The sequence below is a fragment of the Coregonus lavaretus genome (genome assembly GCF_964263955.1).
Source record: "Coregonus lavaretus genome assembly, chromosome: 1".
Taxonomy (NCBI): Eukaryota; Metazoa; Chordata; class Actinopteri; order Salmoniformes; family Salmonidae; genus Coregonus; species Coregonus lavaretus.
The window spans coordinates 82,311,738-82,338,386 of NC_139988.1; the positions used below are offsets into that span (position 1 = coordinate 82,311,738).

At 41.8% G+C, this 26,649-nt stretch overlaps 1 protein-coding gene across 1 annotated transcript; it reads left to right on the forward strand.

Moving 5' to 3' along the window:
• The first annotated feature begins 323 nt into the window (after window positions 1–323).
• On the forward strand, window positions 324–26,649 carry LOC311129902 (anthrax toxin receptor 1-like). Its single transcript, XM_084162441.1, has 18 exons — window positions 324–1,140; window positions 10,131–10,202; window positions 11,198–11,269; window positions 11,458–11,539; window positions 11,651–11,681; window positions 11,791–11,864; window positions 11,972–12,040; window positions 12,808–12,888; window positions 13,065–13,125; window positions 13,902–14,000; window positions 14,166–14,235; window positions 16,781–16,859; window positions 17,534–17,629; window positions 18,996–19,034; window positions 19,650–19,748; window positions 19,934–20,101; window positions 20,306–20,386; window positions 24,415–26,649. Exons 1-18 carry the CDS (start codon window positions 980–982, stop codon window positions 24,676–24,678), a joined length of 1,698 nt encoding a protein of 565 aa, XP_084018567.1. The 5' UTR covers window positions 324–979; the 3' UTR covers window positions 24,679–26,649.

Here is a 26,649-nt window from a genome sequence, read left to right on the forward strand (position 1 = left end):
ATCATATCATGGCATTTGTAGTTCTTTAGCCACATTAGCAGCTAATTATCATTTCATTTTGGGGGGTAAATACAGGCGAATATATTGATAAAAGTCACCTTGTCCTATAGAGATTTAAACGGTTATCAAAACGTCACGCCAAGGTAAGCCTACACGAAACTCAGCCCTTATTTGAAGTGTTTCTAAAATCCCCGATTGGAAAAACGATTGGAACCATTTCCTTGTTTGACCGCTAGGTTTTATGGGTATTATGACTCATACTGTGCTACTCTATAAGCCTACAATAATAACATTCAGGACAGATGGGATTTTGGTGTGAAGACATCAGTGGATGCTGCAGCTCATCATTTCTTTGTCGATGCAGAGGCAGGCATATGTTTCCCCAAAATTAGCTTCTTGAGAGGGAGGTGCAAGATGGAATCTCGACCTTTTTTTATTTTTTAGCTCCAGGCAGAAATATGAAACCTGGTTCATTTCTGCCAAGTTTGTTCCCGAGCTCCAGGTTCTTAACATTGCCCGTCTCCATTTTGCTTTTTTAACTAAAACTCGTATTGACCATTTTCACAGGAAACTTGCCTATTTGTGAATTATCCACATATATTCTAACCCATTGAAACATTTTAGATTTGTTTCTCAAATACTCCACGATTGTTTTATCATACGAATATGACAGGATTATATCGGAGAGTAAAATTACTCTGAACAAATTATTTTCTATGTTTTAAGAAGAGAACAAAGTACTGCAAGCTTTGGTATGGTAGATTCGCCTTCACCGCCCATCCAATATTTGTCAGGAGGCAGGCGGTCTGTAATGTTTGGAAACTGAGGTCAACAGGTTTCTCCCGCGCAGCATTGACCGTATTTTTTGTCAGTTATGTATCTCTGCCTAGAGAAGTAATTTCAAGACATTGGGGATGTGAGACAGCATTGACTTAGTTCCATTGAGCTTTTGAAGAATTTTCGTTTTTTGGGGGAAAAGATGGCGAGGTTTGGGGGAAAAATGTCTCTTGCCCTACTTTTCCTTGGATTTTTTATGTTCACTTTAGCATCTGTAAATGCTGAACCAGAGCAAGAAGTAGAAGAAGAACGAGAGGAAAGTACATGTCAGGGGGCTTTCGACTTGTATTTTGTGCTAGACAAGTAAGTAACTGTCTAAATGGCATATTTATTATTATACTGCTAAAAAAATCCAGGGAGCCGTTATATTGAGATGCCAAGCCTCCCTCGTTACACACATCTGTTAATAGAGTACACTGGCCAAGTAAAAGAAAAAGTTAAAAGAAAAAACGTTGTATTTGTTATTCAAACTTTGCAAACTGTTAATGCACGTACAGAGAGTTTATAATGCAAATCCGCTATTCCAGCTGTTACATCTGTTTCTGTAAAGTCAGACCGGTAGCTTTTTTTTCCACAGGCCAGGGATAAAGACTTATCCCAGAATCTATAGGGTTCTCACAAATTAACTTGATTTAATTCATTTTTCACCTTATTCAGTCATTACTAAACAGACAATAGTGGACAGTGACACATGTTTTGTTGTTTTGGCTCTGTACTCCAGCACTTTGGATTTGAAATGATACAATGACTATGGGGTTAAAGTGCAGACTGTCAGCTTTCATTTGAGTGTATTTTCATCCATATCGGGTGAAATTACAGCACTTTTTGTACATAGTTATCCCATTTTAGGGGACCAATAGTATTTGGAGAAATGCAGTTATATGTGTATTACAGTAGTAAAAAGTTAAGTGTTTGGTTCCATATTCATAGTACGCAATGACTACATCAAGCTTGTGACTCTACACATTTGTTGGATGCATTTGCTGTTTGTTTTGGTTGTGTTTCAGATTATTTTGTGCCCAATAGAAATTAATTATAAATAATGTATTGTGTCATTTTGGAGTCAGCATGTCTTGGTGGTATGATATTTGTGGGTCTGTAACTTTCTCACTCATCATTATTCACATTTCATTCAGGACTAACCATAATCATGGTAGCATCCACATTAATGTAGAAGTGTTTAGAAACACATTATATTCTTATTTACAATAAAAGTAACTCCTCTGGACAAATGGGGGAAGCATGTCTGACACCATGCCCACTGGTATCTTTGCAAGGTCCACTATTTCCTTTCTCACTTTAAAGACGGGGGAATAAGACACAGTCTGTACATGACTATAACCATCATTCAGAAGTGTACTTTACATAAACTGCGTTTACACAGGCAGCCCAATTCTGATCTTTCTTCAGTAATTGGTCTTTTGTCCAATCAGATCAGCTCTTTTGCCAAAAATTGGGGAAAATATCAGAATTGGGCTGCCTGTGTAAACACAGCCATGGAGTGACCAGTTCATGCATTTCCTCCTTTCCGCCCACATAGGAAAAATCTTTGTGGTTCCAACATCTTACTCTAGACCAGCAGCAGGACTGTCTCACTGTCTCACTGTCTCGGGAGAGAAAAGTAGACTTTCTGTCCTGCTATAGCCTATCCCCCTTACGTAATACATCTGATCTGATTTTGACATATTTTAGATAAGATCTGTAAACACAACTCGTAGAAGATGTATGATTAATTGTTGATATATTTCTACAGCACATTCGTAAAGTATTCAGACCCCTTGACTTTTTCCACATTTTGTTATGTTACAGCCTTATTCTAAAATTGATTAAATAGTTTTTTCCCCTCATTAATCTACACACAATACCCCATAATGACAAAGCAAAAGCAGGTTTTTAGAAATGTTAAAAACTGAAATATCACATTTACATAAGTATTCAGACCTTTTACCCAGTACTTTGTTGAAGCACCTTTGGCAGCAATTACAGCCTCAAGTCTTCTTGGGTATGACGCTACAAGCTTGGCACACCTGTATTTGGGCAGTTTCTCCCATTCTTCTCTGCAGATTCTCTCAAGATCTGTCAGGTTGGATGGGGAGCGTTGCTGCTCAGCTATTTTTAGGTCTCTCCAGAGATGTTATATCGGGTTCAAATCCGGGATCTGGCTGGGCCTCTCAAGGACATTCAGAGACTTGTCCCGAAGCCACTCCTGCATTGTCTTTGCTGTGTGCTTAGGGTCGTTATCCTGTTGGAAGGTGAACCTTCACCCCAGTCTGAGGTCCTGAGCGCTCTGGAGCAGGTTTTCATCATGGATCTCTCTGTACTTTGCTCCGTTCATCTTTCCCTCGATCCTGACTAATCTCCCAGTCCCTGCCGCTGAAAAACATCCCCACAGCATGATGCCGCCACCACCATGCTTCACCGTAGGGATGGTGCCAGGTTTCCACCAGACGTGACGCTTGGCATTCAGGCCAAAGAATTCAATCTTGGTTTCATCAGATCAGAGAATCTTGTTTCTCATGGTCATTAGGTGCCTTTTGGCAAACTACAAGCGGGCTGTCATGTAAATTTTATTGAGGAGTGGCTTCCGTCTGGCCACTCTACCATAAAGGCCTGATTGGTGGAGTGCTGCAGAGATGGTTGTCCTTCTGGAAGTTTCTCCCATCTCCACAGAGGAACTCTAGAGCTCTGTCAGAGTAACCATCGGGTTCTTGTTTCCAAACTTCTTCCATTAAAGAATGACGGAGGCCACTGTGTTCTTGGGGACCTTCAATGCTGCAGAAATTATTTGGTACCCTTCCCCAGATCTGTGCCTCGACACAATCCTGTCTCGGAGCTCTACAGACAATTCCTTCGACGTCATGGCTTGGTTTTTGCTCTGACATGCACTGTCAACTGTGGGACCTTATGTAGACAGGTGTGTGCCTTTCCAAATCATGTCCAATCGATTGAATTTACCACAGGTGGACTCTAATCAAGTTGTAGAAACATCTCAAGGATGATCAATAGAAACAGGATGCACCTGAGCTCAATTTTGAGTCTCATAGCAAAGGGTCTGAATACTTATGTAAATAAGTTATTTCTGCTTTTTATGTTGAATAAATTTGCCAACATTTCTAAAAACCTGTTTTCGCTTTGTTATTATGGGGTATTGTGTGTAGATTGCTGTGGATTATTATATTTTTTTAACGTAACAAAATGTTGAAAAGTCAAGTGGTCTGAATACTTTCCGAATGCACTGTATGTCTACAAACTTGTGTGGCCCTGGATGATGATGAGGATGTTGGCGCTACTAAGCGAGGTTCCTGACTTCAAACAACCGGATGCTCGTTTGTGACTTCCCTTCATCCCTCAGGCCTGAGCTGTTTATGAGATGCACAGGCTAGTGTTTTCACGACACCCGTATCGCAATACTAGGACGTAAGGAAGCAAAGGAAACAAAACATGAAGCAGACTAAATTTCTTGAGGAAAGAAGTCCTAATGTTGGAACAAACTGCCTTATGTTGTCACCCAGAGTCACATTTGTTTATTTTGCAAGCTACAGCACACACTAAATGACCATAGAGTTGAGTCTGCTTCATGTTTTCTTTTTTGCCAAGAAAATTCTGGTGTCATAGTATCGCGATACTGGTATCGTTACAACACTAGCACAGACCATATACTGGTTGAGATGTAGGTTAAGGACATAGCCTTTTGTACTTTAGCTTGGCCATTGGGTTCCTGACCAGACCTGAACAGGAAAAACTCTGGGCCTTAGTTACATCCCATAGGACCAGGAGTTTTTCCTCCAGGTCTGGCTCTTGTCACACTGCATAGGGCTACAACTAGGCTACAACACCTTGGTCTCGAGTTTCTTTGAATATGAGTCCTGTAGGTTACACGACTAGTTTATGGAAAAATCTCCCTCAGCCAAGGGGTCACCCAGTAAAGGAAAACGGACCATGTGGATATCATGAATCATTACTGTTAAGGTCCAAATTGGTAGTGGATCAAAGAGAACCAAGCTAAAGTTATCCCTATGTTGTGGTGTTCTATAGGCCTACTGAGGTATGACCATATAATTAGTAATTGAATAAGATCTCTATGGGTATGGCATTGAGCTGAATCAGACTGGTAGGCCCTATCCTGCTGTTTTATAAGGAACACAACAAAATTGATTGTTTTAGGGCATGTTTCTATCACTGCAGACCAGTACTGACGCCAAATGTTCTGCATAATAAAAATCCTAAAAACGCACTCCCTACCACTGTAGCTAATGCTAATCAGATGCTAAAGTTTTACTTTTGGTCTGCTGACATCACTTCCTTGCCCTTACTTCCTTATCTGTAACCACGTTTCCATCCACAGTTTTTATGCGAGTAAAGTCATACTGTATAAAAAAAATCAGATCAGCTGTGATGGAAACAGGAAGTTTCGGTACAATTTTATAAATGCCAACAGATCATTTGTTCGTTCGACATGGTGGCATCTTTTTGTGTTGTTAAAATGAATTATGCGAGAAATGGCGGTGGAAACGCATTTATGTGCAAATATTGATAAAATAACCATCATATCGAAGTAAACTTGGAGTCACGCAATGACATGTTATGTGGTCCTCACACTACGACTCGGGAAACCATGCGGTTTATTAGGCTACAGATTAAATAAGTTATGATGAACTTCACAGGGTAGTGAAAGTGCAAGGTGATGAGCTTGATGCTCCTTTCCAATAAATATTGAGGGTCTTATTCTGGGGACATGATGAAAGATGCTTGACTGACGTTTGACAAATACAAATATTCTCGCTCTTATCCATAATAATCTCATCATGTAGACTAGCCTACCCACATTGTATCTGCCAGCTGTTGGCAAGAGCCAAGAGCCAAGACCAGACTAGGCACATTTGCTATTTAACGCAACAGTTTTTGTGACATAATTATCGGTAGAGTTAAAAAAGTGATGAAAACACATTGAACATTCGATTTTTATTCAGTACATGAAAACTTAAGCGAAAAGGTACATTTCATGTGCACTACGTCATCACGCACAGATTTCTATCCGCTGGAAACACACCACTGGTGGAAAATTTGCATATTTTCTTAATGCAGATTTTGGAATATTTGCATGAAAATCTGTCACCATTTGGATAGAAACCTAGCTACTGCCACCTGCATTTACCACTTGTAGGATGTAAAAACTCTGGCCCATGAGACATACACTGTTTATAAGACACAAGATCATAATGCTAGAAGCTCTGATGCCCTAGCAGATTCCCACAGTCATACTGTATGTCTTGTCCACCTTGACCTTTATATCATTGTTTTCTGATCAAGCTATGGGACAATAGGAAACAATTATGTTTGGCACTTGTGTTTTCCCAATAGGATGCATGTAGCAGCCATTTGTTCTTCTTTTTCAAGTCTTCATCATTCTTCACAAGAATGTTAATCATTGCGAAATGTTGTTCTTTTCACAGGCCAACATTGAAGTTGGGCGTTAAGTCATGATCATTTTAATGATAAAGTCCAAGCCAACCAGACTACAGCTGGAGTCTAGAAATAATGTAAACATGTCAAGACTTTCTCACTGTGGAATGTGCTTTTTTCTCTCTCCAGGACCATGGTGCTGCTTTGGCCTCCATAACGCGCCAGAAGTAGCCTTTGGCACGTGTGTTTTGCAGGAATAAATGCCTTGTTAAAGGTGCACTATGAAGAAATCGCTCTGCCATTTCCTGGTTGCAAAAATTCTAATAGTTCACCTAATTTCAGTTTGTGACAAAACAAGCAAGTATAGTATAGAGCAGGGTTCCTCAACTGGCGTCCCACGGGCCAAAATTTGTTTTAATTTAATTTTCATTTTATTGTTGGACATAAAAGACTAAAAACGCCAGCAAATCAGCTCCAAGTGATTTTTATTTTGGAAATCTGTTCCAAGGTATTCCCAGTGATCGTATACAAGTGATCATATACAAATGTAAGCAAGGTTTGAAATTATTCTGTTTTAGTTAAATATTATATCAGTTTGGTCAATTTGCAGTTTACAAATTATTTGTAATTATGTTCCGGACCCCTGACCATCCGCTCAAGTAAAAATTGGCTTGTGGCTGAATCTAGTTGATGATCCCTGGTGTAGAGAATCATTATACCATCTAAACCGCTGTGAAATATATTTTCCATAACCAAAAATATTGTATTTTCAGCTGTTTGAAGCTGGTGTACAACGGCGAAAGTAAAAGACGCAAAAACAAAACTTAAGAATGGGAAGCATAGAAATAGTGCACATAGAACAGATTTTTACATTTATGTCATTTTAGCAGACGCTCTTATCCAGAGCGACTTACAGTTAGTGAGTGCATACATGATTTATTTATTTCTTATTTTTCATACTGGCCCCCCGTGGGAAACGAACCCACAACCCTGGCGTTGCAAACACCATGCTCTACCAACTGAGCTACATCCCCTGCCGGCCATTCCCTCCCCTACCCTGGACAACGCTGGGCCAATTGTGCGCCGCCCCATGGTTCTCCCGGTCGCGGCCCGGCTACGACAGAGCCTGGATTCGAACCAGGATCTCTAGTGGCGCAGCTAGCACTGCAATGAAGTGCCTTAGACCACTGTGCCACTCGGTGGCTTCTTAGACTTGCTTTCAACAAGAACAGCAGATCTCATCATTTCTATGTCAATTTGGTCGGGTCACCCCAAAAGTTACATATTGCAGCTTTAAATGTTATCACACCGTCTAGAATCACCAGTGCTTTGAGGGACCCGAGCGAGACAGACATTTTAAAGGGGCAGTCAGTTATTTAGAGAAAATAATATCGCACCCAGAGAAAAAGAGGGTGAAAAGAAGAAAGAGAGAAAAACATCCAAGAGAAAAAGTGAGTGAGAGTAAAGAAAGATTGCAGTTGGAAGCCTAGACACAGCAAGTAGGCCTCAAGCTAAAAGTAGGTTATTGGTCTCTCTATACAAATCCCTTTGCATAGTCAGTTAAATTGGAGTAAGATCATTGGTCGCAGACTGGGGTGGTTCTTAACATGCAGCAGGCCCAACTGGAATGGGACACTACAGCTTCATGGTGTTGGATTTTCCTCTCAACACTTAGAAGCGTGAGAGCAGAGCCTTTTACTGAACACCTGGTCTGACAGAGCTTTTTCCCACGTTTTCTGACATCCCTGGCCTAGACGGACTGAACACTCTCTCTGTCTGTTTCTCTCACTCCCTTTGTCTCTCTCTCTCCCTCACTCACTTCATTTTGCTCGTTGTAGTGGTGAGTTTTCACACAGTCAGCAGAAAGAAAGGCTTGATTAAAAAAAATATATAAATTACTCTGGGCTTTCATGTGTTTAAAGTAATGAATTCTCTCCCTCTGACATCTAGCACAGTCCTGACATGATATGCTTAGCGTTGCTGGATGATAATGGTGCATGTTGCCTCCATGAGTGTCCTAAGGTGTTTGGAAACAGTACACCATCTGATCAAACGCTGTAGTAAACTAGATAGCTGTTGCTTATGGCCTTGAGACCATAGCCTGTCATTCATCTTATGTCATTTGTCTGTTATTCCCCAGGACAGTTTTCAGTGGGTTGGTTAGAGCTCTGACCTCACCGGTCCCTCCAGTTCCATTTTGCTGATCTATTTTGGCATCTGTGTGGGCTGAAAGACAAAAAAATGGACTTGTGGTTGGAGATCCATGGTGGATCATTTCTGCTTCCCCCAGCAGATGAGACATTAAAGAGCCAACACGTGGTTTTAATTATCCCAGTCATCCGAATGTTACCCCGATCACTCTCTCTCTCTTTCTCTTGGCTATGGGGTTCCATCAGTTCCGTGAGTTTCAAAATGAGTTTCATATGGCCCAACATGCCGTTCATCATGTACGTATAGTCAGAGGATATATCAATTGTATAACACTTACACTCTTTTTGATATGATATAATCTCAAACTCCTGTCGTCAAGAACTCAATCATTTTAGTCAACAAAGCTGTTGAAGCTTGCAATAGCAACTTCCAAAACCTTTGAACTGTAATGGTTTGACTCAGTCTATTAAAATTGTATCAAAGAAAAAGTACCACAAATTTGTCCTCAAGGATCTCACAGGACAATAGCCCACTTCCTTTCCTAATGCTGTTTATACAGGTGAGAAAACTGCAAGCTAGGCCCCAGTCCCACGACTGCCTGGTACCTCAGAAAACAGTCTTGTCCAACACAAATAATATCCATTGTGATGCAAAAAAATCTCCAAGGCGGGAGTCCTTAGCTTCACCCGTCTTAGAAAAACACTGAAACACTATCCCTATATGGCTGTACTGTACATGAAAGAAGCCATTTTGAGGTGCAGTATTTTCCCCCTAGTAATGAAACAAACTGCATGCCTGACAGATTGGCTCTTCCCTCAGGTCAGGGCAGTCCGACTGTGTGTGTTCAAGCCGTGTCAGATGAACACTGTTTATTCAGCACATTTGTTGAACATCCAAGTGTGACGCTAGCTGGCCTCCCCCACAAGTTTTATTTGGGTAAGGTTTGTTTAGTTTGAAAAGTACTGTCCTCACAGGGTGCTTTGACTCAGACGACTGCAATGCTTATAAAGCTTATAAAGAATATACTCAACTCAATCTGCACAGTATGTCATGCCTGTTCATCCTACACAACAACAACAAAAATATACACCAGAAAACCAGTACTGAGACTAAACTGGGAAAACAAGTTAATGTTAAGTCTGGTGCCCAGATTACAACTATTACATCACACATCCATGTGAGGCTTCGTCAGCACCATTATCCTATTTCAGGGTACTGCTTCATCCATCCGCTAACAGTGATTGGTTCATGTGTCATATTCTTCAGTAACGAGTCACTGCCAAAACCCCCAGCCAGGTCCCCTCCTTCCCTAACTAAGAGGAAATGAAGCTCTTCTCTGTGGAGAGCATTCAGCTTTCATAGGGACTATTACTGCTACGGTCCCTTATGGAAACTTAGAGACCCAGGCTAGCTAGCTGGGCAGGTTGCTAAGTTACAGACTTGGTCCTCAGATGTGTCCTAACCCTCTTTCCTCCTTTTAAATGGGGTTTGTTTGTGTCAATGGATTTTCTTCTGCTAATGTTCAAATGGCTTGTGTTTTCCATGACATATTGTTTGGCCAATCAGCTTACTAATAACATCTCTGTGATGATTTTGTGTTGACTTTATATGTTGCAATAGTACAAACAGTTTCTGTACTAGGAGGCATTGGATAAACATTTAGGAAATGTGTCAGGTGTAGTTTTAAACAACATTAGGTAGTAGGATATAAGTATTCCTCTGTTTTCTTTCTTTCTTAGATCTGGCAGTGTCAAAAACCACTGGATAGAAATATACTCCTTTGTGGAGCATCTAGCTGAAAAGTTTATCAGGTAAGAGAACATCACAAAGATATTTTGTTGTCAATCAGGGCCTTGAGAGACAGCATGGCTAGCTCGTGCACAGAGGTGAGGTGAATCGGGGTTGTCCAATTGGCTGAGGCCACTAGCTGGAGGTGATAGCAATCTCTCATGTGAGGGGAAGAAAGGGTGAGGATGGGTGAGAGCTAGACTCTGCGGCGCCAGCCGGACAAATAAACAAACACATGCTGGAAAATAGTCCTACATCGCCCTCGGCATGGGAATTCAGTAACAATCATGTATTTACTAATAGGAAAAGTATCTTCATTGCTGCTTGGCTTGTAATGGCAGGATCCATCCAGAGAGCTTTAAGAGAAACAGTACTCGACAACACATAACTTTCCCCCAGCAAAAACATTATTTCCCCAATGGAGTAAAGACTGGCCATGTGCTCATTCACTTACCAACCCACCGCGGTAATGGCATGTGTCATGAACATAACGGCAGCTCGAGAGCTTCAAGCTGGGAGACAAAGACATACATGACCAGAGTGCACAGCAATGTCAGCTAGCTAGCTATTCCCTTTACATCATTAGCTAGAAAGCTACCTCAGTTTGGGTGGTATTGTTTTTCCCCGATTACAATGGTCTCAAAAACAACATATGAATCCATCAAATTGGGTCCAGAGTCCTTGTGAACATGGCCCATAAACAAACAATAGGATGGAACTAACCACATGAGAGAATTCACTGATTTATGCTTGAATTCATGGACATGTTTCCGTGTAAAGTTTTTCTAATGCTAGGGACATTTTGACGCCAAAACACGTCCTTGCATGTCACTATAAATACGTGAAATAAATTATTTGGAGAGTGTGTCCAGTGGGTGGTCCCTATTTTAGTTTGTTTGTTTATGGATTGAGTTCAAACATAGTATGGCCTCTTTGAGGCTTGACAAAATGCATTTTTCTAATGGTTCAGGACCACCATGGTATCTAACCGTTGTTTGTGTGCTGTGTTGTTTTACAGCCCCATGTTGAGAATGTCCTTTATTGTCTTCTCATCCAGAGGAACCACTCTCATGAAACTGACAGAAAACAGGTAAACTAAAATATTGGTTCCGTCCCAAATGCTACCTTATTCCCTTTATAGGGTGCCATTTGGGACACAGCCATTGTCTTGTATGAGGACTTTGAAATAGAAAGTGATGATTACTATTTTACTCAGTAATGACATTTAGACATCAGACAAGGACATTTTTTTATAACGTGATTTGTGTTGTTTGTCAGGGTGGAGATAAGAAAAGGATTGAATGTGTTGAGGAAAGAGATACCTGGGGGAGACACCTTTATGCACCTGGGCTTGGAAAGGGTACATATCTGCTTCTGACATGGTTCTTACTTTATCACACGTTATTCGCCTGTTTAACATATTTTTTTTTTTAAACATAAGAAGAAGAATAACATTGTTTTCTCTTTTCAGGCAAATGAACAGATACACCATGAAAACTTTGGTAAGCATCCAATGGCATCTGTCACTAGAGTTAGACGTATCAAAAATCACTTGATTTTCGGTACTTGCCAATGTTGAAGTCATACAATTGATTGACCTCTCCGTTACAGGGACAGCAAGTGTTATCATTGCGTTGACTGATGGGGAGTTGAATGAACACCAACTCGTCACCGCACAACAGGAGGTCGGCAAATTGGATTTATAGAACATTCACCTTCCTGTTGATGTAAAGGGAAGACAATGTAATAACATGTTCTCTGGTGCTGATTCTTGGTTTTCTCCCACAAACAGGCAGAGAGAAGCCGGTCTCTAGGCGCTATGGTGTACTGTGTCGGAGTAAAGGACTTTAACGAGACACAGGCAAGGGTTTAGTTTGCAGTAAAACATGCATTCCTGCTCCCCTGTCAAAACACATTTAGGAACCTGTTGTTAACAGAAAATGGCATACTGTAATTACATGCAGTAATACTACTCACTCAATATTATTTCACTACAATGATTACAATATATGCTATTTATATTTAGTAGCCCATTTGTAGACTATGTATCACATAATTCCATCTACCTACACATCTTGAACCCGAGCTTGCTTGTGAGGTTTATAGGGCTACTTAAACGCCAGGCTGAGCAGTAATGACAGAGAAATTGGGCGATTTGACTCGCATGCAAACGATTACCATATTAGCTAAGAAGGAAGCTTCAGAGTCATGCAATGTTTTAACTGGATTTGAAACCTGATCGACCCTATGCATCGGTCTACCACCCAGATTGACTTTCACTAAATGTCTGGCTATAACATACTGTACTTTTACCTCCATCAAGGTTGTTTAGGCCTCTGTCCAATGTCGATTGTACATCAGGATTGTACCTGATTGTACTTAGTGTCCCTATCATTGTACTGTTCTTTTCCCCCTAACCTGGTCATGTATGTAGCGAGAGATGAAGGCATAGAGATACAATATAATTCAATGGTTATTTTATCTCAAATCAAGTGTACACTGAACTCTTCACTGAAGTGAATGGGTCATGATGTACGTAATATGTGTCTGTCTCTGGTTACTGAGACAGGAGTCAGGAGGAAGCACTGTGTCTGTGTAAATAAACCTGCTGTCTCCTTCCCCCTATAGCTGGCCACCATAGCAGACACCATCGAGCATGTGTTTCCTGTGATGGGCGGATTCGTAGCCCTGCGAGGAGTGATCGACTCGGTAAATACACCCTGAGCAGGAAGGAGAGACTTAGACCTGTTTCACAAAACGTACCTTCAGAGAAAGTTAAAAAGTCAAAATAGACAGAGATGTTGTAAATGAGGAACCTGTCTCTTATTTCAATACACCTTTAGCCTATTTAACCTAGTCAACTCAATCATCTTCTCCTTCTTCAGATCATCAAGAAGTCCTGTATTGAGATCCTAGCTGCAGAGCCCTCCAGTGTTTGCGCAGGAGGTGGGGTCCCTAAAAGATCAAAGCAGATCAACGCTAGTTCCCTGTCATTGGCTAAGTGCTGTTTTCATTTCATTAAGGGGCCAGGCTGGTGCCGGTGCCCTTCCCTCTGACTGGGGCTCAGCTGGCTCGTATTCGTTACGGCACACTAGTAAAACGTAGAAAAACATTTTGAAATGGAAAACAGCAGGTAGCCTAGCGGTTAAGAGCATTGTGCCAGTAACCGAAAGGTCACTGGTTTGAATCCCTGAGCCGACTAGGTGAAAAATCTGCCAATGTGCTCTTGAGCAAGGCACTTAACCCTTGCTTCTGTAAGTCGCTCTGGATAAGAGCGTCTGCTAAAATGTAAAACATGTTTCTTATTGGAAAAATTCAAGTAGTCCCGCTCTGTTTCAGTCTGGGGGGTTTTCTCCATTTGGTGCCTAATGAGTAGGACCATGATCACTCGAATGAATCCCCATTGGGGTTAATGGAGTGTAGTGTATTGGGGATCTTGTTATGAGAGGGTCTCTGAATGGAATGTCCATGTTTAGTTTATGCTGGCCTGCCAAATGGAAGTCAATTTGATAAATGACTTGTTTCCTAATCGAGAGAGACAAGTCCCATAAGACCTTTGTTTCCTGAGCATGATGTTTTCTGTTTTTTATTTAACCTATGTTGACAAGCCAGTCTAGCTACTCTTGTATAACATAATTGTGCAAGGTCTGATAGCTTATGATTGGTTACATTACATTTATGTACTATTTTTCTAAACTCAAGGTGTTGTGTCTTATTTCCAGAGAGCTTCCAGGTGGTGGTGAGAGGGAACGGTTTCCTTCACGCCAGGAACATAGAGCAGGTGTTGTGCAGCTTTAGACTCAATGACACCCTCACCATTAGTGAGTACCTACTTACATTTACACTTCATTTACTGTAGGCTTAACCAGGTGTTTCATACCAATGTGTGTAATGTGTATTTCTAGCTGTAACATGCATGAAGAACTACAGTTGATTGAAGAAACGAAACGTATTTAAGTAAACGGAGTGTTTGGCTCTCTCCATAGATAAGAAGCCTGTGGCTATCGAAGATACGTTCCTGCTGTGTACAGCTCCGGTAATAGACGAAGTTGGGCAGTGAGTATCTTTTTTAAAATCCGTTTTAAGATGGTCAGAGGTATGACTGTTTTGAAGCACTGTAGGATGAGTGTGTGTTGCCTCTTGATCACATGTCTAGCCGATCACTCTCCAGCCCTCGCACATAAACACACACACTACCAGAAGAAGCCTGCCATTCATTAGGGTGTCTTTTACGATCCCTGTCAGGGCCAAATTCCACTCCTCCTCTATTCTCTCTCTCTATACGACAATGAGTTCACTCAGTTAGAGCCTCGTTGGTTAGAGCCCTGTGTTTTCATAATGAGGACAGTGTTACGGTTGCCCCATCACAGGTGGCTGGTGGCACCTTAATTGGGGAGGAGGGCTCATAGTAATGGCTGGATGGAAATAATGGAATGGGATCAAACACGTGGTTTCCATGTGTTTGATACCATTCCATTTACTCCTCCCCTCAGCAGCGTCCTGTGTACCCCATAATCCAACAACAGACGCATCCATCATTAGGTTGCTTCATTTCTAATGTAGACCGCAGAATCTCCAAAATCAACAAACCACTTCAGAACCCCATTTTTTAAGAACTTATTTCATCAGGTCATAAATTGAGGAATTAGACAGCAATGGTAAACGACTTAGACTCTGAGGGCTCTTTTGACCTTGGATGAGACAGTTAAGGGAGACAGAAAACAAAAGTACATTACGTACTTTCCAGCCCACAAACTCTCTCCCACCCAAAATGTGTGTTCCCCCAAACTCAAAACCCTGTAACTCTCCTCCTCCCTCCTGCCCTCACCCCATTCCCCTAATCTGTCCCCTGCTTGCTTTCCTCTCTCTACCGCCAGCATTCTCCTCTACCCTCACCCTGCCACATTGATCTCTCTCTCTCAATTCAGTTTCAATTTAAGGGGCTTTATTGGCATGGGAAACATATGTTTACATTGCCAAAGCAAGTGAAATAGATAATAAACAAAAGTGAAATAAACAATAGCAAATGAACAGGAAACATGAACATTACACTCACAAAGGTTCCATAATAATAAAGACTCTCTCTCTCTCTCTCGCTCGCTCTCTCTCTCTCTCAATTCAATTTCAATTTCAATTTTTCAATTTAAGGGCTTTATTGGCATGGGAAACATGTGTTAACATTGCCAAAGCAAGTGAAGTAGATAGTAAACAAAAGTGAAATAAACAATAAATATTAACAGTAAACATTACACTCAGAAGTTTCAAAAGAATAAATACATTTCAAATGTCATATTATGTATATATACAGTGTTGTAACAATGTGCAAATAGTTAAAGTACAAATGGGAAAATAAATAAACATAAACATCTCTCTCTCTCTGTCTCTCTCGCTCTCTCTCTCTCTCTCTCTCTCTCTCTCGCTCTCTCTCTCGCTCTCTGTCTCTCTCGCTCTCTGTCTCTCTCTCTCTCTCTCTCTCTCTCTCTGTCTGTCTGTCTCTCTCTCTGTCGTCTCTCTCGATCTCTCTCTCTCTCTCTGTCTGTCTCTCTGTCTCTCTCTCGATCTCTCTCTCTCTCTCGATCTCTCTCTCTCTCTTAGCTGATCACCCGCAACCACTTACGCCCCTCTCCCTTTCTGGCTCCGTTCCCCCCAGGCGCCGCTCACTCGCCCTCACTAGCAGCTCTGATCAAAGCAGCAGAAGGTCTGCCTAGTGCCTACCCTGCCCTTTCATCTGCTTGCTTTACAGATGTCTGACACCACACAGCCACGACTGGCGCTTCCTGTCTTTCTCTCTGTCTGGTATTTTATCCCTGAACATCCAGTGGCCAGTTTCTCTAGTTAACTCCCTCCTCCCCCTTCGCTCCCATTGTTTTTCCCAAGTCTTTTCATTTGTAGAGTCATCTCATCTAGCAGTTAGCATCCCATGGTCAAATTGATCATGCTCCCCTCACACACATATCTCCACAATGTGAACATGGTCCAAGTCCAACTACCCATATTTTCCCCCTGATTGTTACTTCTTTCAGGGATAAGACTGTAGTCTACACAGTCGTTTGCTGGCACTGAGGTATGCATGCGCATTAATTTAACCAACAGACTCCAGCCCTCTCTCAGCCAAACCAAACAAGGCTTATCAGTCCAAATGACCTACTTCGCATACCCTGTTGATCGGTTCTACGTGCTTTGCACCGATAGAAAAATGCAGGGAATTCCAAATTAGGCTTTTTATCACCAAGGTTTGAGAAGTTTTCCAGGCTACCTGAGGTCACATGTGAATAATTGTTTTGCACCCAGAAGAGAAAGGTACTTGCAGTAGTTTTTGGAGATATGAAGAAAAATAGATGTGAAATGGGCATCAATTGTTTTTGATCGGGCAAGGTAAAAACCTGTCTTGGCTGACAAAGGGTTTAACCAACTTTAATGCCAGTGCCCTACTTAGTCTCAGACATGTAATAACATGTCTGCGCAATAATAGCTTTGTTTGTTGGGCGCAAAGCTCTCTTTGTGTGGCACCTTGGCACCGGACAACTGTGCCCTTTTTCCATTCAGTGGTTTTGGCCAAGCAGCTCTTAACTAGCCTAATGTGTGTGTTTTTGTGTTTCAGGGTTGTTTATCTACAAGTGAGCATGAATGAAGGCCTGTCGTTCATCACTAGCTCTGTGCACATCACCACCACAGAGTGTGTAAGTATGCTCTACCATTCACCTTACAACCACTACTCAAAACTCACTAGGAATTGTCTAATGTTGGGAAACAATGATCCAATTTCCATAATTTTGCATTGAATCCTTTATTAGTTTCTTCTATCTGAATCTTTTTCTGTTTTTTATTTCTACCTCCTTTTTCCTCCTCTTAATCTCTTTCCGGGGCCATCCTCTTCTCAAAAAACGTTCAGAGGGCTCTTGTTTTGCTTGAGTAAGTTTCCTCCTTTTTGTATTTAGAGCCAAAGGAGCTTCAGCAATGATCCACTCAACAGCCCCCCGAAACCCCCACGTCAGAGTACAATTTTAACCAGCGCCCCGCTCACCTCACAAAATAAATAAGGAAAAAACACCATCACATCTTATCCACAATTCTATAGGCGCTAATAGGAACTATATTGTCCATTATTTAGATCGAGACCCCCTCCTCAACGTATAATATTTTCCATTTAGCGAACGCTTTTATCCAAAGCGACTTTCAGTCATGCATGCATACATTTGTTGTATGGGAGGTCCCAGCGGGAATTGAGCCCACAACCCTTGGCGTTGCAAGCGCCATGCTCTACCAACTCTCTCTTTATAGTCTTCCTGGTCTGTGTATTTGGAGGGGTGGCGGCGGGGGTCGTAACCCTGTCGTATTTTATCTTCCCTGGCAGTTTGATGGCACCATCCTTCTCATCACACTCCTGGTTCTGTTCCTGTTGATGGCCGTGCTGTTCATGTGGTGGTTCTGGCCCCTCTGCTGCACTGTGGTTAGTGTAACCCTCCATTAAAAGTTGGTTCAATATGATGCCGATTATGGGCCACGTGTTATATTACAGGTGTAGGATTTGTATTTGATCACCCTGTTGCAGGAGAACTTTCCTGCAATGTATGACATTTAAAACATGTAGTGTATTTGTGGTTTGAAAAGGCTTCTGAAGTTTGTAATTTCCACTTTGAAATTTCAGACTTGATTTTTACGGAAAATGTATCAACCCCTACAAAAATGTCCATTCATTATAATCCACATAATAATTCACATTTTCTGTTACTGCAGGATTATTTTCCTGCTGTAGCAAACTGGCTAAAATTAAGATCCTACATCTGTATACTGTATAGAGTAGACCCTATAGCAGAGGAATTGCCATTGGAATGACTTATGTAATTACCGTAAAAAAAAGTAATCTGGTTCAATGTAATGTAACATTATGTTGTAATTGTTTGTAAGGGGTTTTACTTACCAGAATACATTACTTTAAACTTTTGTAACAATTTTCTTTAAGTTTTGCAGTTCATTCAGGAAATAAATGATACATCTGTTTACCGGGAAATGATAATGAACACATGATGTGTCCACTAGTCACTAGGCAGGTTTCCATTGACCCAGGTTTTTTCAACAGGGGTGGTTTTTCTTTTGTTGAACATTCTTTATTTGGAAAATAAATGATGATTGCCGAATAATTTTGAAGGTGCGCGAGGCACGTGATGTCAACACATATCTATGAAGTTCCACTCCACATCTAAATGCCTACTGCCTGCTAAATCTATTTTTCAACTATAAAAATAATGTTTCTTTGCAGGATCCTTGTCCTGACTTTCAAGAATGGCTTAATTGTTTTGCCTTGCTTTTCTGGTTGGCTGGATACAAGTTTCAACATCCAATTATTTCAGGTCTACAGGAGTGCAAGTTTCACTATGGCACGGACCATGGCGATACATTCAGGCACATGAGAATTATTAGAATATGGCAAATATTAGTCAGTTATTGCATTCTATCCATGCTGGCTTTCTCGGGATACCTGAGACATGAAACAGATAGGCGGGAGGGCATACAGGCTGTCGCCAATTTATTAACGCGTAATTTGCCTAAATGGGTAATGGAAACACTTCAACCACTACATTTTTATTCAACACTAGTTTTTTTTTTTTTTGGTGTCACGTCATTATGTCCAGCTGTTTTATCGAAAACAAGATTGTTAAATGGAAACGCACCATAGCAGGCAATTGTCTAACCTATTTTCTATGCAAACTTTCTAAATGTCGACAAGAAAAATCACTGGACAAATTACTGGAAACATAGCTAGTGGTCCAACAATTGATATTAATGTGACTTTCTCCCCTGAACTTCCTATCTAGGTGATCAAAGAGCCTCCTCCACCGCCTCCTCCAGAGCCAGTAAGTCAGCCATTAAATCTCCTCTGAAAGTATACACGCGCATTAAAGGACTACACACACACACTCAGTCACACACAGGGTCTCAATCATAACACAGAACTATTAGCGAACCAGAGAACGCATCATCAAGCTCAGTGGGGTCTATACTCAATATGGATGAAGTTCCAAGAAAAAGCAAAAGTATTCAGATGAAAAATCAAGAATAAGTGACAAAAATGTTAAGTGATGCAGTTATGAGGCCTCTTCAGGGCATTTCGAAGGCATGATGCCACAGAACTTGATCCCAAATAATAAGTCTTTGTCACATTTTCCATAGATGTGACACAGCTGGTCGTGAAACAGAGAGACATTATATTCTATGGATCTCTGATGCATGAGTGGCCTAAAGCGCTCACTAATTCCAAATTTTACCCTCTTTCAATTCTATTTCCATTTGGCGGAATTCTTCTTTTATTTTCTGTGAAGCTGTATTGTTGGTGAATGAAAAAAGCATTCATACAAGACAAGTGGGATAAATTGCTTTTTGGAGACGTTTACCATCGTGGCCAAGAATATGGGAAAGATGCATTATATCGTAACACATGAACACATGCTTCCATCTTTTCTCTCTGCCAGGAATCAGATGATGAAGATGGCATGCCCAAGAAGAAGTGGCCCACCGTAGATGCATCCTACTATGGAGGAAGAGGAGTCGGAGGAATCAAAAGAATGGAGGTGAGGCGGATCTAATCACCTCTTGACATTACAGCAATTTCAATCTTCATTCTCCATATTTCCTCACAAACACATCAAAGTTGGAACTTTATTCTTGACTCTACATCACTGCCCATGTGTAGTATATAGACCCCCTTCTACAGGTACTGTAGGTCATAAAACCCATCTGTGTTCCACTCCTACAGGTGCGCTGGGGAGGGAAAGGTTCAACGGAGGAGGGGGCTAAACTGGAGATGCCCAAGAACGCCGTTGTGAAAATGCCAGAGCAGGAGTTTGAGCCTTACGAGCCCAAGCCCAAGAAGGCCCACAACAGGAAGCCAGCCGCGGACAGGAAGTGGTACACACCTATACAGGTAGAAACACCCTGCATCTCTTTCCTTTCTTCCTTTATTTTCTCAGACTAGTGTGTACACTCTCTTCCTCGTTACCAATACATTTCTAATAGGGTACTGTGTAGTATGAAATAACATATTGGCCATACATACTTACCAGTTTGCTAGCTAGAATGCATTTTTGACAGTATTCACTGTAGTCATTTCTCTGTCTCTTGTCTGCAGGGTAAACTGGATGCCATTTGGGCCCTGTTTCGCCGCGGTTATGACCAGGTCTCTCTCATGCGGCCGCAGCCAGGAGAACATGTGAGTACTAAAGCTTAACACACCCTGGGAGCCAAGCCTTAGCCCAATCCCTCATCAGACAGTCCTTTCATTCCCCCCCCAAAAAACGCCCCTGCAGTGGCCGACACCTCACCAGTGCCATGATTCATGATAAGGCAGAGTCCAACACCTGCTTCAAATCAGCCGCTGCCATAAAAGGGAAATAAACCAGGACTGTGGACACACTCCAGGCAGATCCTCTTAATGCTTTCAAAAGCTCTACTTTCACATGTTTTAACTTTGCCATGCTGACCCTTTGTATCAAAACGGAGATTGGAGTTTGGCTTGGAGTTGGTTTTTGCTCTAGATATGCACTTTGGAGGGCTGGGCTATCTGAGAGACTGTATCCCATAGATATTCTCTAATTTCTTTCTTTTTAGAGTAGCAGCTAGCCTGCTGAAGTGGCACCTCTCCAGGTGCTAGTTAAAATCATGCGTTATTTGCAGAAAATCTTCAATAGCCCTTTTTAACTGGAATTCGACATTTAAAGAGTATTCCCTCGGCCAAAAATAGGAACTGAGAATACGTGAAGTACTGCCAGATAAGCTCTCAACAACGACACAGGAAATCAGCAATCGACCTCAAAGAGGAACAATGATGATTAGCATCCTTCAAATTTCAGATTTCTCCCGGACAAAAAGATGTCGATACTTTGTTCAAAGGGTTTGACCCAGGAAAGCTTTTAATGATCACAACATGCAAAAGGTTACGTGACGCAAAGCTTACTCCAGAGGAACTGTTTCGATCCCTCTGTGTAATGGCGTCGCCTACTCAAGTAATTTGCGGTCGATTACAAAGGAGCTGAAACATTCAGAAGCAGTCCTGCTTGTACTGGTGTAATATTTGTTTGCATTCAGGGAGGAATGAAAACACATACAAGGCAGACTAGCTATTTTCTCTCCTTGTAAAGTGTTACCTGAGGAGACCCATTAACCTGTCTCATTGACTTTTCACCATGTCTGTCCCCTGGGCCATGCTTGCTGTTAACACAGCTCTTATCACTCACACAGACACACACCCGCTCTCTCTTTCACTCTCTCACACACAGACACACACACACACAGGCCATATTGGTGTTCACAGAACATTCACAGGCCTTGTGTGTTCCGTTGGACACATTTGGCAAAGGTCAGATCTGGATTACTGACAGACATATTTCATTCTGTTGCTATGTTGCATTTTATCACAGTGCAGATTGCTATGACGACGCCTGTATCCTGAATGGCACTATTGAGAGAAGCCTTGGCTAAAAGCCTTTCCAGTACAATTCCATAAAACACGACTGAATGCTCCTCATAGCCACAGTAGAAAGGCTGATCTATCAAGCCTAGTTTCCTTTGATTTCATCGGTTCACAATGGATCTGCTATGTCCCCTAGTCAATGCATCCTCTCTGAATACAACTCATGTAGCTGTTGATCTAACTCCATGACTACTGAAAAAATTGAAAGGCAGCATCTGTTGCTCTTCTCTCTCTCTCTTTAACCTCTCTCTCTCTCTCTCTCTCTCTCTCTCTCGTTCTCTCTTTAACCTCTCTCTCTCCCCTCTCTCTCTGTCTCTCTCTCTCTCTCTCTCTCGTTCTCTCTTTAACCTCTCTCTCTCTCTCTCTCTCTCTCTCTCGTTCTCTCTTTAACCTCTCTCTCTCCCCTCTCTCTCTTTCTCTCTCTCTCTGTCTCTCTCTCTCCCTCTCTGTCCTCTCTCTCCCTCCCCCCAACTTCCTCTTCAGCTCCACTGTGGGATTCTCTGTGCTTTTTTAGGACACCCAGACACGCTCCCTGTTTGCTTAGTTTTGGTTGAGTGTGGTATAGTTCAGTGTGTGTGTGTGCGCTTGCGTGTACTACAGGGTATGATTATCTGTGCTTAGTCTGGTTTAGTCATCTCCCTCTCTCTTTGTGCAGCCCTAGTCCTAATTCACTGGCTCACACCGCTGCATAGAACCTCAGCTATGTGTCTCCAACTACTCTCCAACTTCTCAGAATATCATGTGCTCGAGCAGATCGACTCCTGAGGTTAAATTAGAGGCTTTGATTTACTGTCTCCCCTGACAGAGCGTTTGCAATGCGAAGGACATGAGGTTAATAGCAAGCAGAGACGACCGCAAGAGTCGTCTCAACCAGTGAAAACTATTCTGACGTAACGCGGACTAGTCTGTTTTATGACCTCTGAGTTTTAATGGTAGACATTAGAAGAGGGAGGTTCGAAGGGGCATCTTTGTCTTGCCTTTGTACTGTAAGTTCTGGTTCAAAGTCTCACACCAGAGTCTTCTATTGGTTTTTAAATCAATCCATGATTGTGCACCCTAATACGTCAGACATGCTTTTAAGTTATGTACCCAGTAGGTTCCTCAGGTCCTCTGGACCAAGAGGCATGGAGAGGCAGCCTTTAGTTATTATGCCCCCAGCCTCTGGAACAGCCTGCCAAAGAACCTGAGGGGGGCCGAAACTGTGGATATATTTAACCTCTACGGGATCAGTGTCCCTTATACAGGACGGCTGCTGCTCAATATGCGATGTGACTAGAATGGTGTTGTAAACAACAGCCAACTTTTCGGGACATAGACATGTCTTATATGGGCAAAAGGCTTAAATTCTTGTTAATCTAACTGCAGTGTCCGATTTATGGTAGCTATTACAGCAGAAAAATACCATGCTATTGTTTGAGGATAGTGTACAACAGCAAAACACTTTTATCACGGCAACTGGTTTGGTACATTCACCTCTGAAGGTAAATAATGTACTTACATTCAGTAATCTTGCTCTGATTTGTCATCTTGAGGGTCCCAGAGATAAAATGTAGTGTAGTTTTGTTTGGGAAACCAATTTTTATATTCAAATGTAGGAACTGAGTTCTACAGTTTGATCTCTTGCTCCACACCCACCCCGCCCGGCCATCTAGAAGTGTGAAGGTTAGTGTCTTTTCTGTAGGGAAGCTAATGATCCATCATGCATGACATTCCTGGGAGTGTGCAAACTTAAATTTTGTATTACCATAGCATTTCTGTATGTTCTCTATAGTTATGTACTTGAAAACCAATTTGGCACATTTAGGAAAACTCCTGGCAGACTTGATTCATGTCTGATTCCATGTCTGAAATGTCCTGTAGAAATAAAGCTCGATTTGATTTGACCACACTGCTTCAACGTTATGCACTCGCTGGAAAGGTTGCTAAAATGAACCTCTCTCAAAGGGTCTGCAGAGAATGTATGCACTGAGAATGAAATAATATTTGATTCGATTCCATTATCCTTCTCATGCTCTCGTCCTGTTATTGACTTGAATGAATGTCAGAGACAAGAGCTTGTTTACCAGAGGATTTCTGTATTTCTTTCTACTTGATATGTAATTTACAATGGAATGTGTCCTCGGTTGTTTTCAGTGACGTCTTGCCAATGCAGCCGCTCAAAGTGTGTTTGTGTGTGTGTTTGCATATGTTAAATGCCTCTACAGTATGACCTAGTAAGTCCATGTCTGCCTATCTGCGTGGGGAATGGAAAAAGGATCACTGGGTTGTTTGTCTGGTAAGGGCATGAATCTGAGTTAGGCCATATACCACGCGAGTGCACAGTAAGACGCCACTGTGGTGGTGGGGGTTCACACTATGTAGGGAAGTAGTGGACGAGAATAGGGAGGAAAAGTTTATGCTACAAAAGGAACGCATTGCTCTGAATTGCCTCAACAAATCAGAGCAACCCTCCCCTACCCCCCTCTGTCTCTACATTTGTCTCTCTCATTCTCCATATGGTGCTATAAACAACATGGGGTTATTAGAAAGCAGCCACAGTTTCTTTGGTAACAGTACATTGGGCTGGGAGGAGAGGGTAGAGGAGTCACAGCAGGGGCTGATGGGTAAGACACCTGTGTACTGTACGTGGGAGGTGGGTTGGATCATGTGGGGGGGTACAATGTAACCTGAGTTATGTCTTTACTGTAGCTTAATGGGGTTCTGTATACCTCCTGACTTTTAGGACATTGATCACCATGTAATCTGATGTTACGGTCTCTTTCCCCCAGGGTCGATGCATCAACTTCACCCGGGTGAAAGATGAGGCAGCGGCAGCAGCAGCGAAGGCCCCTCCTCGGGCCCATAGCCCCCCTGCTCCGGACTATCGTCCCCTGATCCGCCCCACTACACCGCCGCCAGCACAGGCCAGCCCGCCCCCGCGAGCACCGCCCGTCAGCCAGCTACCCCCGGGGCCACCCCCCTCCCGCACCCCCCCAGGGCCCCCCTGCCCCCCTCCCTCACGCCCCCCACCATGCCCCAACAACAGACCATGAGAGCGATTTAGGGACCCCACTCCAATAAAGCAATAGTCCCACTGCCAAAGATGCTCCCTCAACCAAAAATAAACATAGTATTTATTGGAGATGGGGTGAAATTAGCAGGAGATGTAATGGTTTGTTGCTGGACAGCAAAAGATGTAGTCATTGGAGGAAAAATACTGCAATGGATGAAATTTGTTTATCAACTACTGAGTATCCCATGATGGTAAGTGTCAAGGTGACAGTAGAGTAGACTGGGCATTTGTGTGGCTTTAGTCATCACTGAGTCGATTTACTTTCAACCACAAGGATTGGATTTTTTCTAGGATGACGAACCTGCTGTCAAACCAATCTAGATTAGCTTTTTGCATCTCTCTTTTGTGAATATTTACATGTAGCTTTTTACATCTCTCTTTTGTAAATTGAAATATTTCATAAGTGCAAATTGTATAGAGGGTCAACAATACATGGCACAGGCTTGATTACGTTTTTTTCTCATGTCCAAATGAGTTTACACAGACCGAGAAAGCCAGTTTTAGCCCATGTGGGTTAGTCCATATTCCCATTGAGAAACCCATTTGGTAGTGTTGCCGGAAGCCATAGGCGTATAAGCATAGGTTGACACTGAGACACTTTTGATATGGACTGAACACGTAAAATGTGTATATATTTTTTACGTCCCCTGAATGAGTAAATTGAGAATCATACGTAGCATAGAAGATGTGTGTATCGACAAAATCCGACATTTTTAAACACTTTGTTGGTCGATATCTGAGGGTGAACCCAGGTTTACCTAAGTTAATATTGGTATTTGTGCACATTGAATGCAGTTCAGATATAGCATTATTTTAGTTTTCATTCTTTCGTTTGTTTATTTTTATCACTTTTGAATCATGAACCTCTCAAATCAAACAACCAAAGTGAGGTCATTGTCTCTCATAAAGTTTTAACATTCCCAAAACTGTACTTTACTTTGATACATTGTATCGTTTACCTTTTGTTTTTGATCACAATCACATTGCAACTGCAGGGCAGTTCACCGCGTCTCTAATTTATTAACCCCCAGACCTAGAGGAGGGTACTTGAATACGACAAAGGTGTCCACTGACAAAGACGGACACTGTGCATGTAAACAAACTATTCACGCAACTTCATACGACAGTGTTTCTCAACCCCATTGGTCTATAGTCCGGCACTAGGTCATGGAATATTGCTTCCTTAGTGCAACTGTCCTTTATCAAAAGGCTATAGCACATGGTGAAATCTGAGTGATTTTTCCATGAACCAACACCGATTGAATCAAGTCCCCAAAGGAAGAAAACTAGCATGCCAGTCCTTGGTACAGACAAAGGTTGAGGAACACTATTATAAACTTATTACATACAGTACCTTTCTGGATTTTTCTACTTAGATTTTTCTACTCTCTTTGTATAATGTACTTAAATTTGATTATGTTCTATAATACCATTGTGTTACAATATTCCTTTGATATTTTGTAGCACTGCTGAAAGCTGTTCAGGAGGATGATGATGATGATGATGGATGATGATTAAGAGGTGCATGCATTTAGTTTGTTTTTATTGGTTCAATAACACAAATAAAGCTTGAAGGCACCCAAGTGTAATATACAAGTTCTGCTTTTTGACAATGGTGAACGTCCTCCATTTCATTGACTGGATTTATGGCTTTTATAAGAGCACCCGACTCAAGTAATGGCATACAATAGTTAGAGGAGCAAGCAACAACATTATATACACCTCGTTATTATGTAGTTTTTATCTCTATGCTTCAGAATGACCATCAGGACCTTTGTGGAGCAGTGTTCTGAGAAAAAGCTCTGAGAAGCTAAATGTTAACCATTGTTTTACATGTTAACCATTGTTTTTCATGTATTAATGGGAGTACTGAAACAAATATGGAAAGACGTATTCATAGTTTCTATGTTTCTTTTAACAGTATTAATAAAGGTTGACTTCCAAGCTTGTA

Coding starts and splice junctions, on each gene's coding strand:
- LOC311129902 (XM_084162441.1), top strand. CDS start 980: ATGGCGAGGTTTGGGGGAAAAATGTCTCTTGCCCTACTTTTCCTTGGA. Junction 12,041..12,807: donor AGGACTTTAACGAGACACAG/GCAAGGGTTTAG, acceptor TTCCCCCTATAG/CTGGCCACCATAGCAGACAC. Junction 16,860..17,533: donor ACATCACCACCACAGAGTGT/GTAAGTATGCTC, acceptor CTTCCCTGGCAG/TTTGATGGCACCATCCTTCT.